This window comes from Pelobates fuscus, chromosome 3, assembly GCF_036172605.1.
Source record: "Pelobates fuscus isolate aPelFus1 chromosome 3, aPelFus1.pri, whole genome shotgun sequence".
NCBI lineage: Eukaryota > Metazoa > Chordata > Amphibia > Anura > Pelobatidae > Pelobates > Pelobates fuscus.
The window spans coordinates 26,254,314-26,276,252 of NC_086319.1; the positions used below are offsets into that span (position 1 = coordinate 26,254,314).

At 40.3% G+C, this 21,939-nt stretch overlaps 1 protein-coding gene across 1 annotated transcript in view; it reads left to right on the top strand.

The window, feature by feature from the left end:
* LOC134602193 (V-type proton ATPase subunit S1-like) overlaps positions 1–12,158 on the top strand; it is a 65,793-nt gene extending 53,635 nt beyond the window's left edge. Inside the window, exons 8-10 of the mRNA XM_063446814.1 lie at positions 3,108–3,161; positions 5,557–5,800; positions 11,751–12,158. Of these exons, the coding sequence (XP_063302884.1) occupies positions 3,108–3,161; positions 5,557–5,800; positions 11,751–11,960 (508 nt within the window). The 3' untranslated portion in view covers positions 11,961–12,158. The remainder of the gene's footprint in view (positions 1–3,107; positions 3,162–5,556; positions 5,801–11,750) is intronic.
* The last annotated feature ends 9,781 nt before the right edge of the window (positions 12,159–21,939 follow it).

A 21,939-nucleotide genomic window follows, 5' to 3' on the forward strand; every position in this document is an offset into this window, starting at 1 on the left:
GTTTATATCTGTCTCCCTGTGATAGCCATAGGATGGTTTCAATGTTTGGTTCTAGTGAATGACATTTACTATTCTTCAATAAATGAAAAAAAGTATTGAATATGGAGTTTTTTATGTTTTGTTTTCTTCTATGTTTACAATAGAGCTTTGAGATAATTCATTTTCATTAATCATCAACACCATGCTGTAAATAATACAAGAGTTTTTTCTTAGCATAGAGCATAATCCAACCAATTAATTAGAACTGTAATCACACTGAGGGATGCAATTTATATAACCAAAGGTTTTTTTATTAAAGTGAGAATTCAAAGGGAATCTCAAATTTCAATAGAAGCTATATGGGCCCAAAACATACTCATTTTTCACAAACAAATTACTGCTTTACCTGTGACCCAGGAAATGCCCCTGTTTCCAGAAGCTGCTTAAATACTGTTTTCTCACCTTATTTCCAGCGCCACATCATTGGTTCTATTGATCTTGTTTCTTCTCTCCTCTGGTTAGATTTCTCTCATTGGGAAGCAATGCAGATGCAGAGCGCATGCGCGTCAAACGCAGTGCTCCACCAATAACACTCTTCTCCTAGAGCAGGGGTAGGCAATCTTTGGCACTCCAAATGTTTTGGACTACACCTCTCATGATGCTTTGCAAGCATTATAGCTGTACGAGCATTGTGGCATATGCAGTCCACAACATCTGGTGTGCCGAAGGTTGCCTACCCCTGTCCTAGAGATTAATTGAATCTCTGTGGGAATCCTTGAAAGCAGCATTGCGCATTTACTTGGTGTGCGCGTACCCAAGAGGCTAGCTGAATGACACCTTAACTCATCGCCCACTGTCCGTCTCTATCCCACCTCCCATTGCAATAAAAAACAAAAACACATGATTTACCTTGACTGCATTCCCTAACACGTTCCAGCCACCGATCTCAGTTTTTACTTTGCCTCACTGCTGCAAGTCCAAGGGGCCAGCCTTATAAAAAAAGATCCCTTTTTCTTTTTTTAAATATATATATGCATATATGATGTTTCATTTATCTATTTTTGAAATTTTTATTTCAATACTACATCCAATATTTATATATATATATATATAAAAGACATTGAATAGTAAGAAAAAAAAGGGAGCTCCAGCACGCTCACAGCTAACCATTGGTTAATGGAGGTGCACTCACATCAGAGCTGCCTGCGTTAGACCCACATGACCTTAGAAGTCCCCATGCAGAGTGTGAGGTCATCGAACATCAGTTAGACGAGTCTAGTCCCAGCAGACACCAAGAAACACCATCTAGTGGCTGTCTGAGAGATGGCAACTAGAGTAGAGATTACTAAAAAAATATATTCTAAATTATATAGAATGTTGCTACCATGCAATCGCAAGTATCTCTCTAACTTGTACACACTAAAATATAAAGGGGGACTGACTGAGTGGCAATTTGCGGTTAACACCAGTGAGTATAGTGGAGCGCTATAATGAGATACACAATTACCCTTATATAAATATAGAATCTCTATAGCTAAATGATATATAGGAGAAAAAAATATATAGTGCATTATCGTAAGTGAAAATGGTGTGTGAGACTTTAAATGGATAGACTCACATGGGACAGAGCCTATTAGGGAAAGGCTCTGACCTCATAAATGGACGTGTGCTAAAATAACACTACTCTTCTTCTGTCCTCCAAATGGATTTGTTCAAGGAGAGAGTGACAAAAAAATAGGAAATCCTAGTGCAATATGTTCAAGTAGTATGAGAACCAACATAAAGCAGCTGAAAACTGCTCACCTTTAAAAGAGCATTTTTGCCCGGCTCTTGGTGATATCACTTGTTTGGTATAAAGTTATAACCCAACATGCAGAATGTAAATCCACCTGAAGAAATAGAGACAGATAAAAATGTCCTTAAACCGGTCCTTAGAATGTCCGGATAGATACAATACAGGGAACGTCAGAACAAGCCAAGGTCAAGGGAAGCCAGAAATGCACAAAAATGAGAGACAAAACCGAGTCAGGGAAGCCAGAAATACACCTATATGAGAGACAAAGCCGAGTCAGGGAAGCCAGAAATACACCTATATGAGAGACAAAGCCGAGTCAGGGAAGCCAGAAATACACCTATATGAGAGACAAAGCCGAGTCAGGGAAGCCAGAAATACACCTATATGAGAGACAAAGCCGAGTCAGGGAAGCCAGAAAACAGAGTAGTCGAGAGCAAGCCGGGTCAGTACCAAAATATACAAATCAGATAAAGAACGCGCTATTGGGACTCTAGTGACACTAGGAACCACAACAGGGCACTGTGCCTTCGGCAAACTGAGACACCAAAAGGTGTGAGTGTGCTGAGCTCTACTGATTAGAGCGCCTCTGACGTCATGAGGCTGGCACGCGTGCACCGTGTCATAAAAAGGGGCGGGCGCACAGTGGACATCGTCCTTGAGGCTGACTGGAGCCTCATGCTGCGTGGAAGCAGTGGTCCACCGGGGCGTCAGCAGATCAGCGACTGCTTGGGTTAGGTACAATGGGGTTGACATATGTGGAGACAGAAACCCTTCTTTAGTACTGGAACATATATAGTGTAGGATCCACAGGACCAATTGATTAAAGTGCAAACACAATTTATTAAAACGTCACAGTAAAAATCAAATGGTATTAATAAAACCAAATAAAAAGTCCTTCAGTGGTCGTCCCGTGTTTCGCCGACTGATGTTGACAGCACCAGGAGCTGAAGAAGACCTGCCGGAATAATAGGGCCGCACCTGCGAGGGACAAGTTTAGGCAATTAAATCTCACCTTTAGCGGCCTAACCCAGTCACTGGATCCCCAGTGGCGAATTCGGCAAAGTCCCCAGGTAGCGACAGTGCCAGAGTAACCAAACTGAAAGCATAACTAACTTTTCCAATTCACTTTTTTTTACCTTAAATTTTAAATTTACTTTGAATTCTCACCTTAGTAAATAACCCTGAAAGCGAGAAAGACAAAGAGAGAGAGAGAGAGAGAGAGAGAGAGAGAAGAAATACATACTTAACTAACAACAATCTCATTGCTTCGTATAAAAATGCAGCTTTGTTGTTGGCAAACATATGAAATGACAAAAAATTTGTTTTCCTTTAGTTTGTCTTTGTTCTACACCTCTCCTGCGACAGGATTAGACAACCTGGAAATAAGGTAGGATTCTGCAGAAAACAAAATTGCATTCAATATTTTCAGTTTATTTAAATTGCAAACATAATCCTGCGAAATTACTGGATGCCAAGATTTTACATTTACTTCTCCATGGTGATATTAAGTATTACTGCAAACATTCTGTCTGTCATATTTCAATCAATCCCTTTACCAGTCACTCTTACTGTACCTCATGTAACTGCCTGTATCCCATTATTCCCCAGTTCTCATCAGTGTACCCCTTGCCCGCACCCATCCTAACTCATGCAATCATAGAGAAAATGGAAATGGGAACACATTCAAAGACCAAAACTTATACAAAATACAGTTTAAGGAGCAGCGCACACATAGAAGTACAATCTTACATTTTAGGCTGCTTAAAATCACGTATCTTAGCAAATATGGTGATTCAGTTCCATATGGCCATATAGTGTCCAGACTAGATTTCTTTTTAAATGAACACTCGCTACTTCAGATTCCTCTTTAGAGGTGACCACATCAAAGTATACATTTGAGGATGTTTTGGATGACAGTGATACCTTAACAATATTTATTTGATATAGAGTAGGTTTTATATGCATTGTAAACATATGCATAAAAGCACTGTCACTTTAATGATTAACTTATGGCTCTCTATTTCTTTTAATTTAATTGTTTTTGCTCACATACTTTGAGTGAAATAGCTTAACAATGCAGTTACAATGGGCTAGCACCAGCACTAGTTAAGTAGTTGTTTGTCTCCCATGTTAAAATTTGTGTAGGACCCACCGATATTAAAGGATCACTATAGGGCCAGGAACACAAACATGTATTCCTGACCCTATAGGTGGCTTGCCCACCCTTAGCCGACCTATAAAAGTTTAAAACTCACCTTATATCCAGCGCCGCACGGGTCCGCCGATGCTAGCTCTGCCGACACTAGCTCCGCCCCTTTGTGACATCATCAAAATGGCAGCTTTTAAGCCAATCCAATGCTTTCCCATTGGCTAGAACACTGCCTTTTCTCTGAAACTGTAGTTGTTCTGGTGACTATAGTGCCCTTTACTATTACTACTGTGACGTGGTGGTTTCCTTAACACGATATGGACATATGGAGTAACTGAGTCCGCATATTTGTTTGCTAAGATAGGTGGTTTTAAGTAGATTTCCAAATGTAGAACTTTATTTTTGTTTGTGCTGTTCCTTAATCTGTATTTTGTATCAGTTTTGGTCATTACGGAAGCACCACTGTTTAAAAATGCAAATTCCGTATGTGCCCCCAATGTCATTTTTTTTATAATAATGCCATTAATTTCTTAAAACATTATTGTTTTAAAATGTAACTAAACTGTAAGGACAGCTAATTATTTTATATGAAGAAAAGAGAGTATTATTCATGGATTATAACGGAGTATTATTCCTGGATTATAACAGAGTAATATTCCTGGATTATAATGGAGTATTATTCCTAAATTATAATGGAGTAATATTCCTGGATTATAATGGAGTATTATTCCTGGATTATAACAGTGTAATATTCCTGGATTATAATGGAGTATTATTCCTGGATTATAACAGTGTAATATTCCTGGATTATAACAGAGTAATATTCCTGGATTATAACGGAGTAATATTCCTGGATTATAACAGAGTATTATTCCTGGATTATAAAGGAGTAATATTCCTGGATTATAACGGAGTATTATTCCTGGATTATAATGTAGTAATATTCCTGGATTATAACAGAGTATTATTCCTGGATTATAACAGAGTATTATTCATGGATTATAACAGAGTAATATTCCTGGATTATAACGGAGTATTATTCCTGGATTATAAAGGAGTAATATTCCTGGATTATAACGGAGTATTATTCCTGGATTATAATGGAGTAATATTCCTGGATTATAACAGAGTATTATTCCTGGATTATAACAGAGTATTATTCATGGATTATAACGGAGTATTATTCATGGATTATAACGGAGTATTATTCATGGATTATAACGGAGTATTATTCCTGGATTATAACGGAGTATTATTCCTGGATTATAAAGGAGTAATATTCCTGGATTATAATGGAGTATTATTCCTGGATTATAACGGAGTATTATTCCTGGATTATAAAGGAGTAATATTCCTGGATTATAATGGAGTATTATTCCCGGATTATAACGGAGTATTATTCCTGGATTATAACGGAGTATTATTCCTGGATTATAATGGAGTATTATTCCTGGATTATAATGGAGTATTATTCCTGGATTATAATGGAGTATTATTCCTGGATTATAACGGAGTATTATTCATGTATAGATTGTTCCAGGAGTATAGTTTGCACTTAAAACCTAAGGTTTTGCTGTAAAGTATCAATGTTACTTTATTTTAAATGATGCAGAATATTTGCTTTTTCCTGCAGATTTTTTATGACCAACAGGTTCTACACTGGTTCTGCTAGAAAATGGTTTAAAATACAATCTATCATGATAATTCCCAATCAGCAAATGGAATTTAATGCAACATTTGACACCACGTATGCATCAGCACCAGAGGAATATGGCTATCACTGTCAGCAAGTGGGTTCCAGCAGACTCTACCCAGAAACATTTGTTCCAGCTAACAGTGCAGCTAACAATTGGGCAATATACCTTTATGAATTCCAGGTGAGCAAGGCGTATCCCTGTACTGCGTATCTGCAAATAATTTGCATTAGACATGTGCAGAAATGTGCTTTAAACAAATCGTCCAAATACGGTTTATAAAATAAAAATTGGATTTCGAATTGTTTTTCCTATATTTTTTACCTGTGGAGTCTACAGGAGAGATTGATTCAGAATTTATTATTTTTAGTGTATATTAACAGGAATTTTATTCAGACTAAATTCTTCTAAATAATTTTTGCATGTCTAGTTTGTATTGCATTGAGATCGCCAACTGCAGTTTGAGTATACGGAATCTGTTGGCGCTATATAAATGGCAATAATAATAATAATAATAATAATATTCCATAGACGGATATAGACGTATATATATCGCAGCCAATGCAGAAGAGGTAAATGGGAATACAGCAGTCATAGTCTTTTGTTTTGTTTTGAAACTTGCTCTCACTTTATCTACCAAGATTTAGCAATAGATTCTTGGGTTTACTATTCCTAATAGTGAAACATATATATAGACCGAACAATATATACAGATATTAGTGCACTGATTAGTCTTGTAGACATATTGTTCGTCCAGTTTATTTATCTAAAATCACAACACATAATGTGTTACTGCTGTATTCTTCAATAACCACCTTTATTTACAGTATGGGTGGAGTGACATACTTTAAAATAAAAGTTCTTTGATAAATTATGTTAATAATAGGTTTTATAAATGATAAATTACTAAATGTCTTGTAATAAAATGTTCGGCAATGTCTGGATTTATCCAGTTAGTCAAAATGTATCAGAAGTCAAGTAACTTTTACTTCCCATAATTTATAATACTGTGTTTACTTATCCCAAAATATTAACAAATATGTGTTTGTGAGATGTGAAAAATAAAATAAACTGCAGGTAATCCACACCTTTTCAGACTACAACCAGGCGTCTCCTTCTTGGCTTCTTGTCAATGATTGTTGTAAGCTCCGTCCTTTGCACTTGGCAGACCGCTAAAAAGAGAGCACACAGAGGAGAGGAGAAATGAAACAATATTTCTATTAATCCTCTTCATTTGCAATGTGCGTCCGTTGATTCTGATGTAATTTGTTAATTGTAAAATTACACCTCTCAGAAAATACATCTTACTGCAGACTGAAGCCTTTCCTGAGTAGAAAAAATACAATTAATATATATATATATATTAATTTTATTTTTTCTATATATATATATAAATTTTATTTTTTCTATATATATATATATACATTTTATTTTTTCTATATATATATATATATATATATATATACAGTATATATATATTAATGCACAAGGCTATTTCATAAGATTCTGAGATGTAGAGATAGCGCCTCAAAATGTAACTGACCCTATTTACATGAAAAATTATGAGAAGACAGTTGACCTTACTGGACACCAAATAAATATTCAAATCAACAGAATATATAATCATTGTAGATGAAGCAGTAAGAGTTTGTACATTAAAGGGAAATATAGGAATAGAGAGGTTACATAGTTACATAGCTAAACAGAGACTTGCGTCCATCAAGTTCAGCCTTCCTCACAAAAAAACTTGTCTGAAGCGCTTCCAATTTTGCAACAAACTAGGAAAAAATTCCTTCTTGACTCCAAAATAGCAGTCAGATGTCTCCTTGGATCAAGCAGCTATTACCCCACTAATTAGAAATTAAATCCCTGTATGTTATGTTTTTGGAAGAATTTATCCAATTGCAGTTTAAACATCTGTATGGACTCTGACAAAACCACCTGACAAAACCACCTCTTCAGGCAGATAATTCCATATCCTTATTGCTCTTACCGTAAAAAAAAAACCTTTTCTTTGCCTTAGATGAAATCTCATTTATTCCAGTCTAAATGTGTGACCTTGTGTCCTATGCAGGGGCGTATTAGCCGCGAGGCAAACAAGGCATTTGCCTTGGGCGGCATTTTCCAGGGGGCGGCAAAAAAAGCCGCCCCCAAATGCCCAAGGCAAATGTCTTGTTAGCCTTGCGGCTAACAGACATGCCTGGCGGGCTGCTAGGCTGGGCGGGCGGCATTGGTGGGCGGCCGACGAGGGAGCACTTCCTCTGAGCTGTCTGCTCAGCTCCCTCGCGCGCCGCAGAGTGAGGCTGGGAGCCGGAATATGACGTCATATTCCGGCTCCCAGTCTCACTCTGCGACGCGCGAGGGAGCTGAGCAGACAGCTCAGGGGAAGTGCTCCCTCGCCAGCCTGCCGCCCGCCAATGCCGCCCGCCCAGCAGCCACTGGACCACCAGGGAGGAAGAGAACCCCCCCCAGCATTTCCAAAGGTAAGGATGCTGGGGGGGTTACATTTAAAAAAAATATGTGTTAAAAATGTGAGTGTGTGTGTATGTCTGTTAGTGTGTGTGTGTATGTATGTCTGTTAGTGTGTGTGTGTGTGTGTCTGTTAGTGTGTGTATGTATGTCTGTTAGTGTGTGTGTGTATCTGTTAGTGTGTGTGTGTATCTGTTAGTGTGTGTATGTGTCTGTTAGTGTGTGTCTGCTAGTGTGTATGTGTCTGTTAGTGTGTGTATGTATGTCTGTTAGTGTGTTTATGTATGTCTGTTAGTGTGTGTGTATCTGTTAGTGTGTGTGTGTATCTGTTAGTGTGTGTATGTATGTCTGTTAGTGTGTGTGTATCTGCTAGTGTGTGTGTCTGCTAGTGTGTATGTATGTCTGTTAGTGTGTGTGTATCTGTTAGTGTGTGTGTGTGTCTGTTAGTGTGCGTGTCTGTTAGTGTGTGTATGTATGTCTGTTAGTGTGTGTGTCTGTTAGTGTGTGTATGTGTGTGTATGTGTCTGTGTGTGTGTGTCTGTTAGTGTGTGTGTCTGTTAGTGTGTGTGTGTCTGTTAGTGTGTGTGTGTGTGTGTGTGTGTGTGTGTGTGTGTTAGTGTGTGTGTGTGTGTGTGTCTGTTAGTGTGTGTGTGTTCGTGTGTGTGTGTCTGTTAGTGTGTGTGTGTGTCTGTTAGTGTGTGTGTCTGTTAGTGTGTGTGTCTGTTAGTGTGTGTGTGTGTGTGTCTGTTAGTGTGTGTGTCTGTTAGTGTGTGTGTCAGTGCGTGTGTGTGTATCTGTTAGTGTGTGTGTTTATGTTAGCTAGTGTATGCGTATCTGTCAACGAATGTGTGTGTGTGTATATAGAAGGCGGGGGAAGGGTTGGGTGGGGGTGGCGGGGGAAGGGTTGGGTGGGGCTGGCGCGGGTGGGAGGGGGGCGCCTGAGTTTTGTCCTGCCTAGGGCAGCACAAAACCAGGATACACCACTGGTCCTATGTATATCCCTGTTTATGAATAGGTTTCCACATAATAGTATGAAGGCTTCCTAGCTGTGCTTGTGTCCATTCAAGACCAAATGTAACCCCACAGTCGTCCTAATTAATTAGATTAGGCTAGCTCTGAAGAGCCTGATATCTTTATAACTCTGTATATAAACTAAACCAGAGATACGGTAAATAAATAAAGGTGCTAAAAATGTAAACAAGAAAATAAACTAGTGCTAAGTGCTAATTATAGTACTTTGTTGTATTGTTTGCATATTATTGCATTAGCACTATTGGCATAGTGCACTTTCATAGGTTTTGTTTGCATTTTGCAATTGTTTGCATTTTATTCCCATGCACTATTTTTTTTTTTATAAACAAGGTGTTTTGACCATAATATTGCACTTTTTGTGGATTATCTATTGTCCTAAAGATACAGGGCACTATGTTTTTTCTTGTCAGAGCCTGATATCTGCATCTTAATGTGTGGTAGTGTGCAGCCATGCTGTGTGTAGGAGGTGTGAATTGGGTCAAAAAGTTGAGAAAGAAGATACACTTAAAAATAGAAGTAAGGATATGAATATGGAGGAAATTGACTTTTTTACATTTATAATTTGTGTGTTACCAGGCAGACGTTTCCCAAGTGCTGTTATATACATGATATGTTTTTCTCAAAATAATTCTAACTCATTTAGAGTAATTGTTCTATTTTATATAGTCCCCTAAGGCCAATGTAAACTCATAACAATCCCAAACATATTTCTTTTTGGATGTCAGCCCAGCATATTTATAAACAACCCACCCCCTCCCAAAAGAAAGATACCTTATGTCCTTCTGCACATATTGACAGTATTATATTTACAGATAAAATGTTCACCTTGAAGGTCGATAGGTGAAATACAAGCCATATAGAGAACATTTGAATATGGAATCTAATACACTAGCCTTATTCAGCTTCTAATATGAAACAGTACTGTCGTGCCTCGACTTCGCTGAAACTGTTTAATGTACAAAACTCATGGACCAATAGGCTTGTGCATTTATTTTCAGCCAAATTGCAATTCGTCCGCATATAGGCTGAATGGACATTCATTAGAATTCTGTGTGTTCGAAGAGCCATATGGACGTCTAACTGAACAAATGACTTGCTTTCCATCTGTTGCGCAATAAAAACACGTGATTGATGGAAAAAAAAGTTTATTGATGGTCAGGGGACAGCCACTAAATGTTGATTTTATTCATAGATCAAATAAGAAGCAGTAAAAAAAATATACATTTATTTATATCATTTTTTTTGCAAATATATAACATATAAGTATATATATATATATATATATATATATATATATATATATATATGTTTTACTGCATCTCCTTTTTTTTCTTCTATTGGTTACTATTTTTCACTTGATCTGTGAACCAAATGGTGGGAATATGCACCTTTCAGTGTACCCCAAAATATATGCACAATATCTGTAGTATGTTTGCCCAGTTCCGCACCTTTTGGTTTGCCTGAAGTTGTTTGCCTCATATTTTTTTTTTTTTGAGTGGGCAAAATACGGATGAGCCAAACTGCCACAGGGGCAAGTATTGGACTACCCAAATGAATTCCAATGAACAAAATTTTTCTGCCAGTCTATGAACCAATATATAAAGATTCCATTCTACTAAATCAATGACTTATCCCGATCTAGACCTTAAAGCTATAACTGTAGCTACACTCACCTCGTTATATTTTGGATAGAACTTATCTATAATTTGACATAATAATAAAGTGGAGTGGGAATTCACCCACTTAAAGTAGATGGGATCCACTCTACCCGAGTAGACCTCCAGAAATTTAAATATCATAATAGTGGTAAGAACCTTTATTAAATATGAAGCCAAAAAAATTATAATAAAATGTAAAAAAAAGTGCAAACCCAAAATCTGTGTAAAAAATCAAAGTGGTACACTTTGAAAGTCTCGGAGGGTTTGTACCTAGACTATAGGTATGTGTATAGGAGACATATGTGTAGATATAATTTGTAACTTAACCAAGATCGCTGTCTATGGAAATGTCTCTCAGATATACATGTGCTTCCTGGTGCAGTCTAGGAGTATGAAAAACTGTCTAGAGAGGGGAGCGGGAAAAATGGAGATAGTTGCTAACTCGCCCTGATATACATACGGCTCCCCAGATGTTGCTAAACTACAACTCCCATGATTCCCTGGCTATCTGTTTCATTGAAAAAATCATGGGAGTTGTAGTTCAGCAACATCTGGGGGGCCGCAGGTTGGACAGCTTTGCTTTAGAGGATAAAGCAAAACAAACGTCATGCCACTACAAATTTGCTAATTTCTAGTGTTACCCAGTATATATATGACATATGCAAGATCTGTAACAATTAATGTACCAGTCAAAGAATAGAATGGTTTTATAAAAGTTTTTACCTTGTAAGTTAACAAATTGTTCACCTCGCTTACATTGTTATTGGTTTGTCATCATAATAAAGTTATCACTTTAATTAAAACTTGAGTTATTGTGAGCGGAGAGCAGACAAGTCCCATCAGACATTAACTGCATTAAAGATGTTCCTTAACACCAAATTAGACTCCTAGTGCGAAATCTCAGTAATTATTGATTTGCATTTATTTTTCTTTTACAAAATAAATAACTTGGCTCTCTCTTTTTACCTTGACAGATACAAGGATTCAACATCAAGAACAATCTTTTTTCATATGCAAGTGACTGCTCAACATTTTTCACGCCTGCTATATGGATGGGCCTTGTGTCTACAATTATTCTGCTGTGGATCCTGGCCTATGGAATTTTCATGATAATGCAACTTTCAACCAACGATAAATTTGATGATTCTAAAAGCCAAGCCTTGTCTGTTCCCCAGACGGATTAGAAACACTGTGACTATTATTCGGTGCTTCTGTCGATGTATAAATACAGAATCTATTATTCTAATGGTCTGTAACGGAAAACAATTATTCCAGAATATCATGCAATTGAGACGTGTATTCATAGAAATTCCTCTCTGCTTAATGCGATCTATAGCTATGACTAAAACATTATTTTGAAATCCTTCAAAACCAGAAACAAGGTACATTTAAAGCAAAAAATAAATAAAATATGCTGTATTGTGTTATAATTGCTATATTGAAGAGGAAACAAAAAAATAAAGAAAATAGTACATTCTTTTTGGTTATATATATATTTGCAATAAAAAGTGAAATTAGCTAGCAAGTAATTGACCAGGTTTGTTCCAGGCCTTCCCAGGGAAGTAAAATTGTGAACTGTTCAGTAGGCAAATAATGTTTGGGCATCCCCCACGCAGGGTAAATAAGACTTTAAAGCCTCTTTAGAGCAGTAATGAACTTGACAGTCAATGGGTGATACAAAGCATTAGATTGTACACTGAGTATTCAATGATTGCACGGTCATTCGTCAGAGTGTACCGTGTCTAATGTTCTTTCACAAGTAAAAGAAAGAATCTTTAATGGACACGGCAACGTTTCGACCTGTTCCGAGATCTTTATCAAGCTTGCCGGGTCTATTAAATCTGCTTGAAGTTATCACAGTGAGTGTCTGAGATTTTTTCTTTTGATATCTGATTGATGGGGTATGCCGACCCACACTCAGTTAGCACCCTGTGATTTTTTATGATTGAGTGCAACCCTCTTTTTTTCTAATGGCAGAAAAACAGGATAACAGCCAGTGGCAGTTGGCATTTAGCAAACTGAAAACTATAAAATCAGGTCACACGTCTAAAGGTTTTAATAGTTTGATGAGTAACAAACCAGGTTATGATAACATTGTAAAATATGCCATTTCATAAAAAAAAAACACAACAACCACACAATCCTCTGTCAGCATGAACGATATTTGAATCTGTTAAGTATCGAGAGAAGGGAAAGACAAAGTTAAATAATGGCAAGATGACTGTAAATAATGAAGTTAGAAAAAAAAGCAAACAAACAAATTGACATGTTAGAAAAACGTTTATTATTGTCTTGACGTTATGTATAATGATCATGTAAATTAGCAGATATTTCTTCCTGCCTCATGCTATAACAAAACTTAAAGAGATACAAAAGCTGAACGACTGACTAATTAGTCTTTTATATATTTTGTATATGTGAGAGAGATTACACAACATACATTGCACTTCTCTCATAGCGCAACCTTGCTTGTGTTAAATGATTGCTTATTACGTACTTATGTCAAGCTAATTGCCTTTTATATTATTCCATGGTAGTTCAGTGACCTGTTTTTACTTCATGGATAAATGCGTTCCATCTATTATACATTTTAGTTAAGTATTATCATCGTATTAAGATTCCTGTCCTTTCCCTTACTTAATAGTAGTGTCAGCTTTATAATTATCTTCCTTTTTTATTACAGTGTATCTGTGATTTATGTAAAGACAGATACTGTGAAGTATCATTTGGGGACTAATAAATTAATAGATTTATTCTGTGTCATCGTGGTTGCCTGTATCTAGGAATATTATTTCACTAGGCTGACATTTTGGCATTAGTTTTATAAAATATAGTTGTAATTGTCTTCTAAAACTATAAGCATTACAGCATGTTTTGAGAATGTACCTGTATTGATGTGTGCATCAGCTATCATTTGCATTGTTAAAGGGTGTACTCCATGTACTATCACCACTTCAGTGATTTGAATTGGTCATGGTGCCTGGGTCTTTGCCATGAAACACTGCACGTACAGAGAGTAATCCCTTTGCAGCTGGAAGTGTAACTCGATCTCCAAGTAGCGTCATTGAGACGTCATTAGCCAACCAGGTGGCGAATGTGAGTTCTGTACAAAATTGGCATCTGGGCGGGGCCGGGCCGCCAAGCGGAGCGGCAGCCATCCACGCCGGCTCCGATCCTGAACGGCACAATAGCCCTGAAAAAGCCCCAAAAGGGCCCAGGAAAATACTCCCTGTGAGCACCGGGAGCCGAGGCAGCACATACGGAGAGCCCAAGAGATGAACAAGCGGCCGCTGCAACCGCGACGCCCGACTGACCGACACGAGGCCTACACAGGTGGAGGCGGCGGTGCACATAAGGCGGAGTAGGGAGAGAGGTGGACGCCGGCCCGGCCCCGCTTTCCCCCCCCTGGCCGGTGGGGGTAATCCCGGCCCATGAGTCAGACCTTCAAAGGCTGGAGACAAAGGCCCGCGCAGCGCGAGGCCCCTTCCCAGGGGAAACCAAGATGGCGGATGCACAAACGCGGCTGAGAGCCACGCAGGGTCGCCTGGACCCCTAGGATACCGGACCTCATGGAGGAACCACTCGGGACGGAGAACTGCCGGACAAGGAGCCGGTCTGGGCCCCAGGATTTGGTGGTGGTCCAGGGGCAGACGCCCCCAACTCTGTGAGCCCTGCGGTACTGAGGTGTGCTGACCCCCGGCGGACCGGTGGCTGGGGAGGCGCGCACAGACGCCGAGCATGTGGCCGGAGAAGGGTGAGGCATCAAAGGACTGGAGCTCCAGCAGAGGTCAGCGGGAGTTGGGGAGGTGCAGGGGACGGGGGGGACCCGCGGACTTTTCAGGGGTGGGAGACCGCCGGACTCTGCCCGACCCTGAGTGCCCACAACACTGAGAGACTCTCTGATGCACAGCAGGGGCAAGCCCTGGGGGGTGCTGAGGGGGTTCGATACCTGCGGGACACTAGGGGGCCCAAGCGGCAAACAGTCAACACAAAGCGCAAAAGACCACCAGAGAAGCCATATATCATGGGATAAGGGATCCCCCACGCAGCAGAGCTGTTAAACCATCTCCAGAGAAGAGACTCACACTTTTGTCTTTCCTATATGTCCTGGGACACAAACCCTGAGATGTCACAACAAGCATAACAAGCATGGTCTACTGAAATTATTCCCGAATTATTATGCCTGTTATCTTAATTACTGACGCAGTAATGCCCATGGGATTTCTTATAGTTGATATTTGTTTAAGCATTCCTAAATATAGTAAGCCAGAGATGAGACGCGCAATGCGCGACCAACGCACCTACTATAAGTTCTTGATGCATATTAAGGTTTTTAGTCTCTACGCTTTTTTAAATTCATGACTGATGCGAACATTTTCCCACTCTGTCATTTAGACACAGTTTAAGCTGCTTAGTAACCAGCAGTAATTGCATATTTGTATTGCTTAGAAAGGTTAAAATGCTCTTACAGGGGCTAAAGTATACTGTTAACTGTTTAGTCACTCAGCCTTATACGGCACTGCTACATTGACATACTTGAGTGACTCTCCGCATTAGCTCCAGTATGCATACGTCAACTAAGGTTGCTTATTAAAATGGCCAGACGATTGCATTGTACAACGTAAACCATTACGCCTCAGCCTAATTATAGATATAACTATATATTTGCAAACTAACATATATTTGTAAACTAACAGCACTGATGATATTGCACTCAACCTGCGACATACTTATTCTGCGTTTAATGGGCCGCTGCCATAATGCTTATAGAAAGGATTATTCATTACATTGAGACGCCTGCCTTTTATAATACTGTTTTTATATATGATTACCGTACTGCACGTTGTATTAAATTCTCAGAAAAGCTTGTTCATTCTGAGTTATATGCCTCTGCGCAGGCGACCGCATACTACATTTATCGCTTGAAATTGTGCCTGCTCATGATCTTTTGCGCAACCAATAAAAATATTCAAACCAAAATGGGCATCTGAGGCCAGCACACATAGGTGGCATGCCTCTGTGCCACCCCTGGCCACCCATCAGCCCATCCTCCCTGACATCCTTCTACCTCCGAGGGGGAGTTATTTGAGCAGAGGAAGATCAGGCTGCATGGAGAATGTGACTCGGTGCTGAAATAGAGATAAGAAGAACCATACAGGCAGTGTTACTTTAAACCAAAAATAGTGTTTTCATAAAATACAGTTTTTGGTTGGAGTAACCCTTTAACATTATACTTATGAAGCAATTAGATCATTCAAATGGGAATATTGCACCCAACTATTTGCAAATGAAGATCCCCTCAAATGGCACATAACCAAAGGCACATAAATGGTACATAGCACGTGGGGTAAATTAGCACACCATGAGTTATAAGGTATATTATATTTATAACTAGAGATGTCGCAAACATAAAATTTTCGTTCGCGAATGGCGAACGCGAATTTCCTCAAAGGTTCGCGAACGGGCGAACCGGGCGAACCGCCATAGACTTCAATAGGCAGGCGAATTTTAAAACCCACAGGGACTCTTTCTGGCCACAATAGTGATGGAAAAGTTGTTTCAAGGTGACTAACACCTGGACTGTGGCATGCCGGAGGGGGATCCATGGCAAAACTACCATGTAGTTCATAGTTCATGCAGAGTCTGGTTGTCATCCATAAAGGGCATAAATCACCTAACATTCCTAAATTGTATGGAATAACGTGCTTTAAAACATCAGGTATGATGTTGTATCGATCAGGTAGTGTAAGGGTTACGCCCGCTTCACAGTGACAGACCAAACTCCCCGTTTAACGCACCGAAACAACCGCAAACAGTCCATTTGCACAACCGCAAACTCCCCATTTGCACAAGGTTGGTTACCAAGCTAGCCATGTCACGTTCCTTGTCCTCACTGATGTCATTGAAGGTCTCTCTTCCACCACCCAGCCACGTACAACACCAAGGGACCCCGAAAGGTGACAACAAGCCCCCTGGGACGCCTGCTGTGTTTGGTCTTCCACCTCCTCAAAGCCACCTTCCTCCTCTGACTCCTCTTCTTCAGACTCCTCTCTATGCATTGCCTCTCTCTGCATTATTATAAGGTGTGTTAAGTAGTATTATTCCTATCAGTTTAATCACTGTTACGTCCCCTTTCAGGGGACGTGTATATGGCATCGATTTTAGGAACCGGGAGATGGAAAAAGATGCTTGGTTGGTCCTCCTACTTCAAATTTGGGGCACTGCGCGTGTAATCTAATGTGCCACCAGATAGGAGTGGTGTGTTAAGTAGTACTATTCTTATCAGTTATACCTGTTACGTCCCCTATCAGGGGACGTGTATATGGCATCGATTTTAGGAACCGGGAGATGGAAAAAGATGCTTGGTTGGTCCTCCTACTTCAAATTTGGGGCACTGCACGTGTAATCTAATGTGCCACCAGATAGGAGTGGTGTGTTAAGTAGTACTATTCTTATCAGTTTAATCCCTGTTACGTCCCCTTCATCAGGCCTTTTTTAGTCGAATGTATCGCCCACTGTCAGTCCCTTCGGGATCCATCCCTCATTCATCTTAATAAAGGTGAGGTAATCTAGACTTTTTTGACCTAGGCGACTTCTCTTCTCAGTGACAATACCTCCTGCTGCACTGAAGACCCTTTCTGACAGGTCACTTGAAGCGGGGCAGGCCAGAAGTTCTATCGCAAATTGGGATAGCTCAGGCCACAGGTCAAGCCTGCACACCCAGTAGTCAAGGGGTTCATCGCTCCTCAGAGTGTCGATATCTGCAAGGTAGTCTGCTACCTGTCGGTCGAGTCGTTCTCTGAGGGTGGACCCCGAAGGGCTGTGGCGATGCGTAGGACTTAAAAAGCTCCGCATGTCCTCCATCAACAACACGTCTGTAAAGCGTCCTGACCTTGCCGGCGTGGTCGTGGGAGGAGGAGGATTACTTTCACCTCTTCCCCTGTTAGATTCCCGTTGTGCTGTGACATCACCCTTATACGCTGTGTAAAGCATACTTTTTAATTTATTTTGGAACTGCTGCATTCTTTCCGACTTGCGGTAATTCGTTAACATTTCAGGCACTTTCTGCTTATACAGGGGTCTAGTAGCGTGGACACCCAGTACAGGTCGTTCTCCTTCAGCCTTTTTATACGAGGGTCCCTCAACAGGCACGACAGCATGAAAAACCCCATTTGCACAAGGTTGGATGCCGAGCTACTCATGTCCCATTCCTCGTCCTCAGTGATCTCACTGAAGGTATGTTCTTCCCCCCAGCCACGTACAACACCACGGGTACCAGATAGGTGACAACGAGCACCCTGGGATGCCTGTTGTGGTTGGTCTTTCTCCTCCTCCTCAAAGCCACATTCCTCCTCTGACTCCTCTTCCTCACAATCCTCTTCCAGCGTTGCCGCAGGTCCAGCAAGTGATGCTGATAAGGCTGTTTCTGGTGGTGATGGTGACCACAACTCTTCCTCTTCCTCTTCATGCTCATCTACAGCCTGATCCAGCACTCTTCACAGGGTAGGCTCCAGGAAGAAAACAAATGGTATGGTTTGGGGACTAATAAATTAATAGATTTATTCTGTGTCATCATGGTTGCTTGTATCTAGGAATATTATTTCATTAGGCTGACATTTTGGCATTAGTTTTATAAAATATAGTTGTATTTGTCTTCTAAAACTATAAGCATTACAGCATGTTTTGAGAATGTACCTGTATTGATGTGTGCATCAGCTATCATTTGCATTGTTAAAGGGTGTACTCCATGTACTATCACCACTTCAGTGATTTGAATTGGTCATGGTGCCTGGGTCTTTGCCATGAAACACTGCACGTGCGGAGAGTAATCCCTTTGCAGCTGCAAGTGTAACTCGATCTCCAAGTAGCGTCATTGAGACGTCATTAGCCAACCAGAAACAAGATTCCCAGGTGGCTAATGTGAGTTCTGTACAAAATTGGCATCTGAGGCCAGCACACATAGGTGGCATGCCTCTGTGCCACCCCTGGCCACCCATCAGCCCATCCTCCCTGACATCCTTCTACCTCCGAGGGGGAGTTATTTGAGCAGAGGAAGATCAGGCTGCATGGAGAACGTGACTCGGTGCTGAAATAGAGATAAGAAGAACCATACAGGCAGTGTTATTTTAAACCAAAAATAGTGTTTTCATAAAATACAGTTTTTGGTTGGAGTAACCCTTTAACATTATACTTATGAAGCAATTAGATCATTCAAATGGGAATATTGCACCCAACTATTTGCAAATGAAGATCCCCTCAAATGGCACATAACCAAAGGCACATAAATGGTACATAGCACGTGGGGTAAATTAGCACACCATGAGTTATAAGGTATATTATATTTATAACTAGAGATGTCGCGAACATAAAATGTTCGTTCGCGAATGTCGAACGCGAATTTCCGCAAATGTTCGCGAACGGTTGAACCGGGCGAACCGCCATAGACTTCAATAGGCAGGCGAATTTTAAAATCCACAGGGACTCTTTCTGGCCACAATAGTGATGGAAAAGTTGTTTCAAGGGGACTAACACCTGGACTGTGGCATGCCGGAGGGGGATCCATGGCAAAACTACCATGTAGTTCATAGTTCATGCAGAGTCTGGTTGTCATCCATAAAGGGCATAAATCACCTAACATTCCTAAATTGTATGGAATAACGTGCTTTAAAACATCAGGTATGATGTTGTATCGATCAGGTAGTGTAAGGGTTACGCCCGCTTCACAGTGACAGACCAAACTCCCCGTTTAACGCACCGAAACAACCGCAAACAGTCCATTTGCACAACCGCAAACTCCCCATTTGCACAAGGTTGGATACCAAGCTAGCCATGTCACGTTCCTTGTCCTCACTGATGTCATTGAAGGTCTCTCTTCCACCACCCAGCCACATACAACACCAAGGGTCCCCGAAAGGTGACAACAAGCCCCCTGGGACGCCTGCTGTGTTTGGTCTTCCACCTCCTCAAAGCCACCTTCCTCCTCTGACTCCTCTTCTTCAGACTCCTCTCTCTGCATTGCCTCTCTCTGCATTATTATAAGGTGTGTTAAGTAGTATTATTCCTATCAGTTTAATCACTGTTACGTCCCCTCTCAGGGGACGTGTATATGGCATCGATTTTAGGAACCGGGAGATGGAAAAAGATGCTTGGTTGGTCCTCCTACTTCAAATTTGGGGCACTGCGCGTGTAATCTAATGTGCCACCAGATAGGAGTGGTGTGTTAAGTAGTACTATTCTTATCAGTAAGAGAAAAAGAAAGAAAAGGGGCTAAAGGAAGCCCATGTGGAGAGTAATTTAGTAAAGGGAGTCCCTACCTTTTAATAATCCTAAGGGAAAACACAAGTAAATAAAATAGATAGACAGGAAGGTAGTGATAGGCCAGTCATAGGGGAATATATACAAAAGCAGCTGCTCACTAAAATGAAGCAAGCTGATTAATGTCCTAATTTAAAGGTAGAAAGTAATCCCCCCAGAGATGTAAAGTCTCACAGTAAATGGTACAAAGTAGTTGAGAGAACTTAATAGGGTAGGACTTGAGAAAAAAGCAGTCTCTAAAGAGAGACCCTAATAAACCCCAAGTTACTAAGCCCAAACAGAGGCCCCTGTAGAGGGTAGACTGTCCCTAAGTACCTCAGCACAGTGGATGATCCACTAGTGCCTACTAAAGTCCAGGTCCCTGCCTGTCTAAATAACTTAAATAAATCAAAAGTAAATTAATTCATAAGTGCTACCAATAAAGTGCAAAATAGATAAATAAATAAAAGGCTAGCTCGACGTGCGTTTCGGCGTTTCAGCACGCCGTCGTCAGGAGCAGTGAACTTGTAGTGGTCCTTGTAGCTGTTTAAATACCTTAACACATCATGACAATTATTGCCGGCTGTGTGCGGTCACGTGTGCGGTCACGTGGGTCGTCCGTCTGTCACTCACTGGGTACCGCCTCCCCGCTGGTCGCGTCATATGACGCGGACTGGGAGGTAATGCCAAGGGTGGGGTGTGTGTGTAGGGCGTCTCTAACCGCGCCCCTTGTCAGTCGCGTCATAATACGCGGTATCTGACATGGGCAGAGAGGCGTGTACACAAACAGTCGCGGAATAGTATCCGCCCCCAAAAACGGAAAAAGGACTTGGTCCATGGTGATGGCAAAAATAAACCTATGATTAATATATAATGCCCCAGTGTCATTATGGGGCATAGTAATCAGTATTAATAGGTGTACTTATGGTAACAGTTAGTCTAAAGGATACAAGATCATGCAGCCCATAAATTGGAACTATAAATAGTGTCATGTCAGTCGCATGGTACCTAATTTAAAGGTATAAACTTGCGAAAGAAAATGACAAAACATACAGTAAATATGTACATATAAATATAAATGCAAAAAGTGGTGTATTTATTTACAGTGTAATGTATTCAAAACATTGGACTAGTGAGGACGTCCCTATAATTTATTAACATCCTGAATGAGAGAGTGCAGAAACATTAAGCACTTTTAAAGAAAGGCTGAAAAGGAGAAGCCCTCATTTAGGCCTGCAGGAGCTAAGGTTCTGAGTTTGCAAATCCAATATGATTCACGTTGTCTCAATTTTTTATCCCAATCTCCCCTCCGTGCGGTTTGTGGGATATATTCTATCCCTATGAATTTCAGTTTGTCAGCGGAATTCTGATGGTGAATTTTGAGATGGCGTGAGATTGGAGTCTCTAAAGGTCTTCTGACCGAGTTGACACTCGGTCAGAAGACCTTTAGAGACTCCAATCTCACGCCATCTCAAAATTCACCATCAGAATTCCGCTGACAAACTGAAATTCATAGGGATAGAATATATCCCACAAACCGCACGGAGGGGATATTGGGATAAAAAATTGAGACAACGTGAATCATATTGGATTTACAAACTCAGAACCTTAGCTCCTGCAGGCCTAAATGAGGGCTTCTCCTTTTCAGCCTTTCTTTAAAAGTGCTTAATTTTTCTGCACTCTCTCATTCAGGATGTTAATAAATTATAGGGAAGTCCTCACTAGTCCTATGTTTTGAATACATTACACTGTAAATAAATACACCACTTTTTGCATTTATATTTATATGTACATATTTACTTTATGTTTTGTCATTTTCTTTCTCAAGTTTATACCTTTAAATTAGGTACCATGCGACTGACATGACAC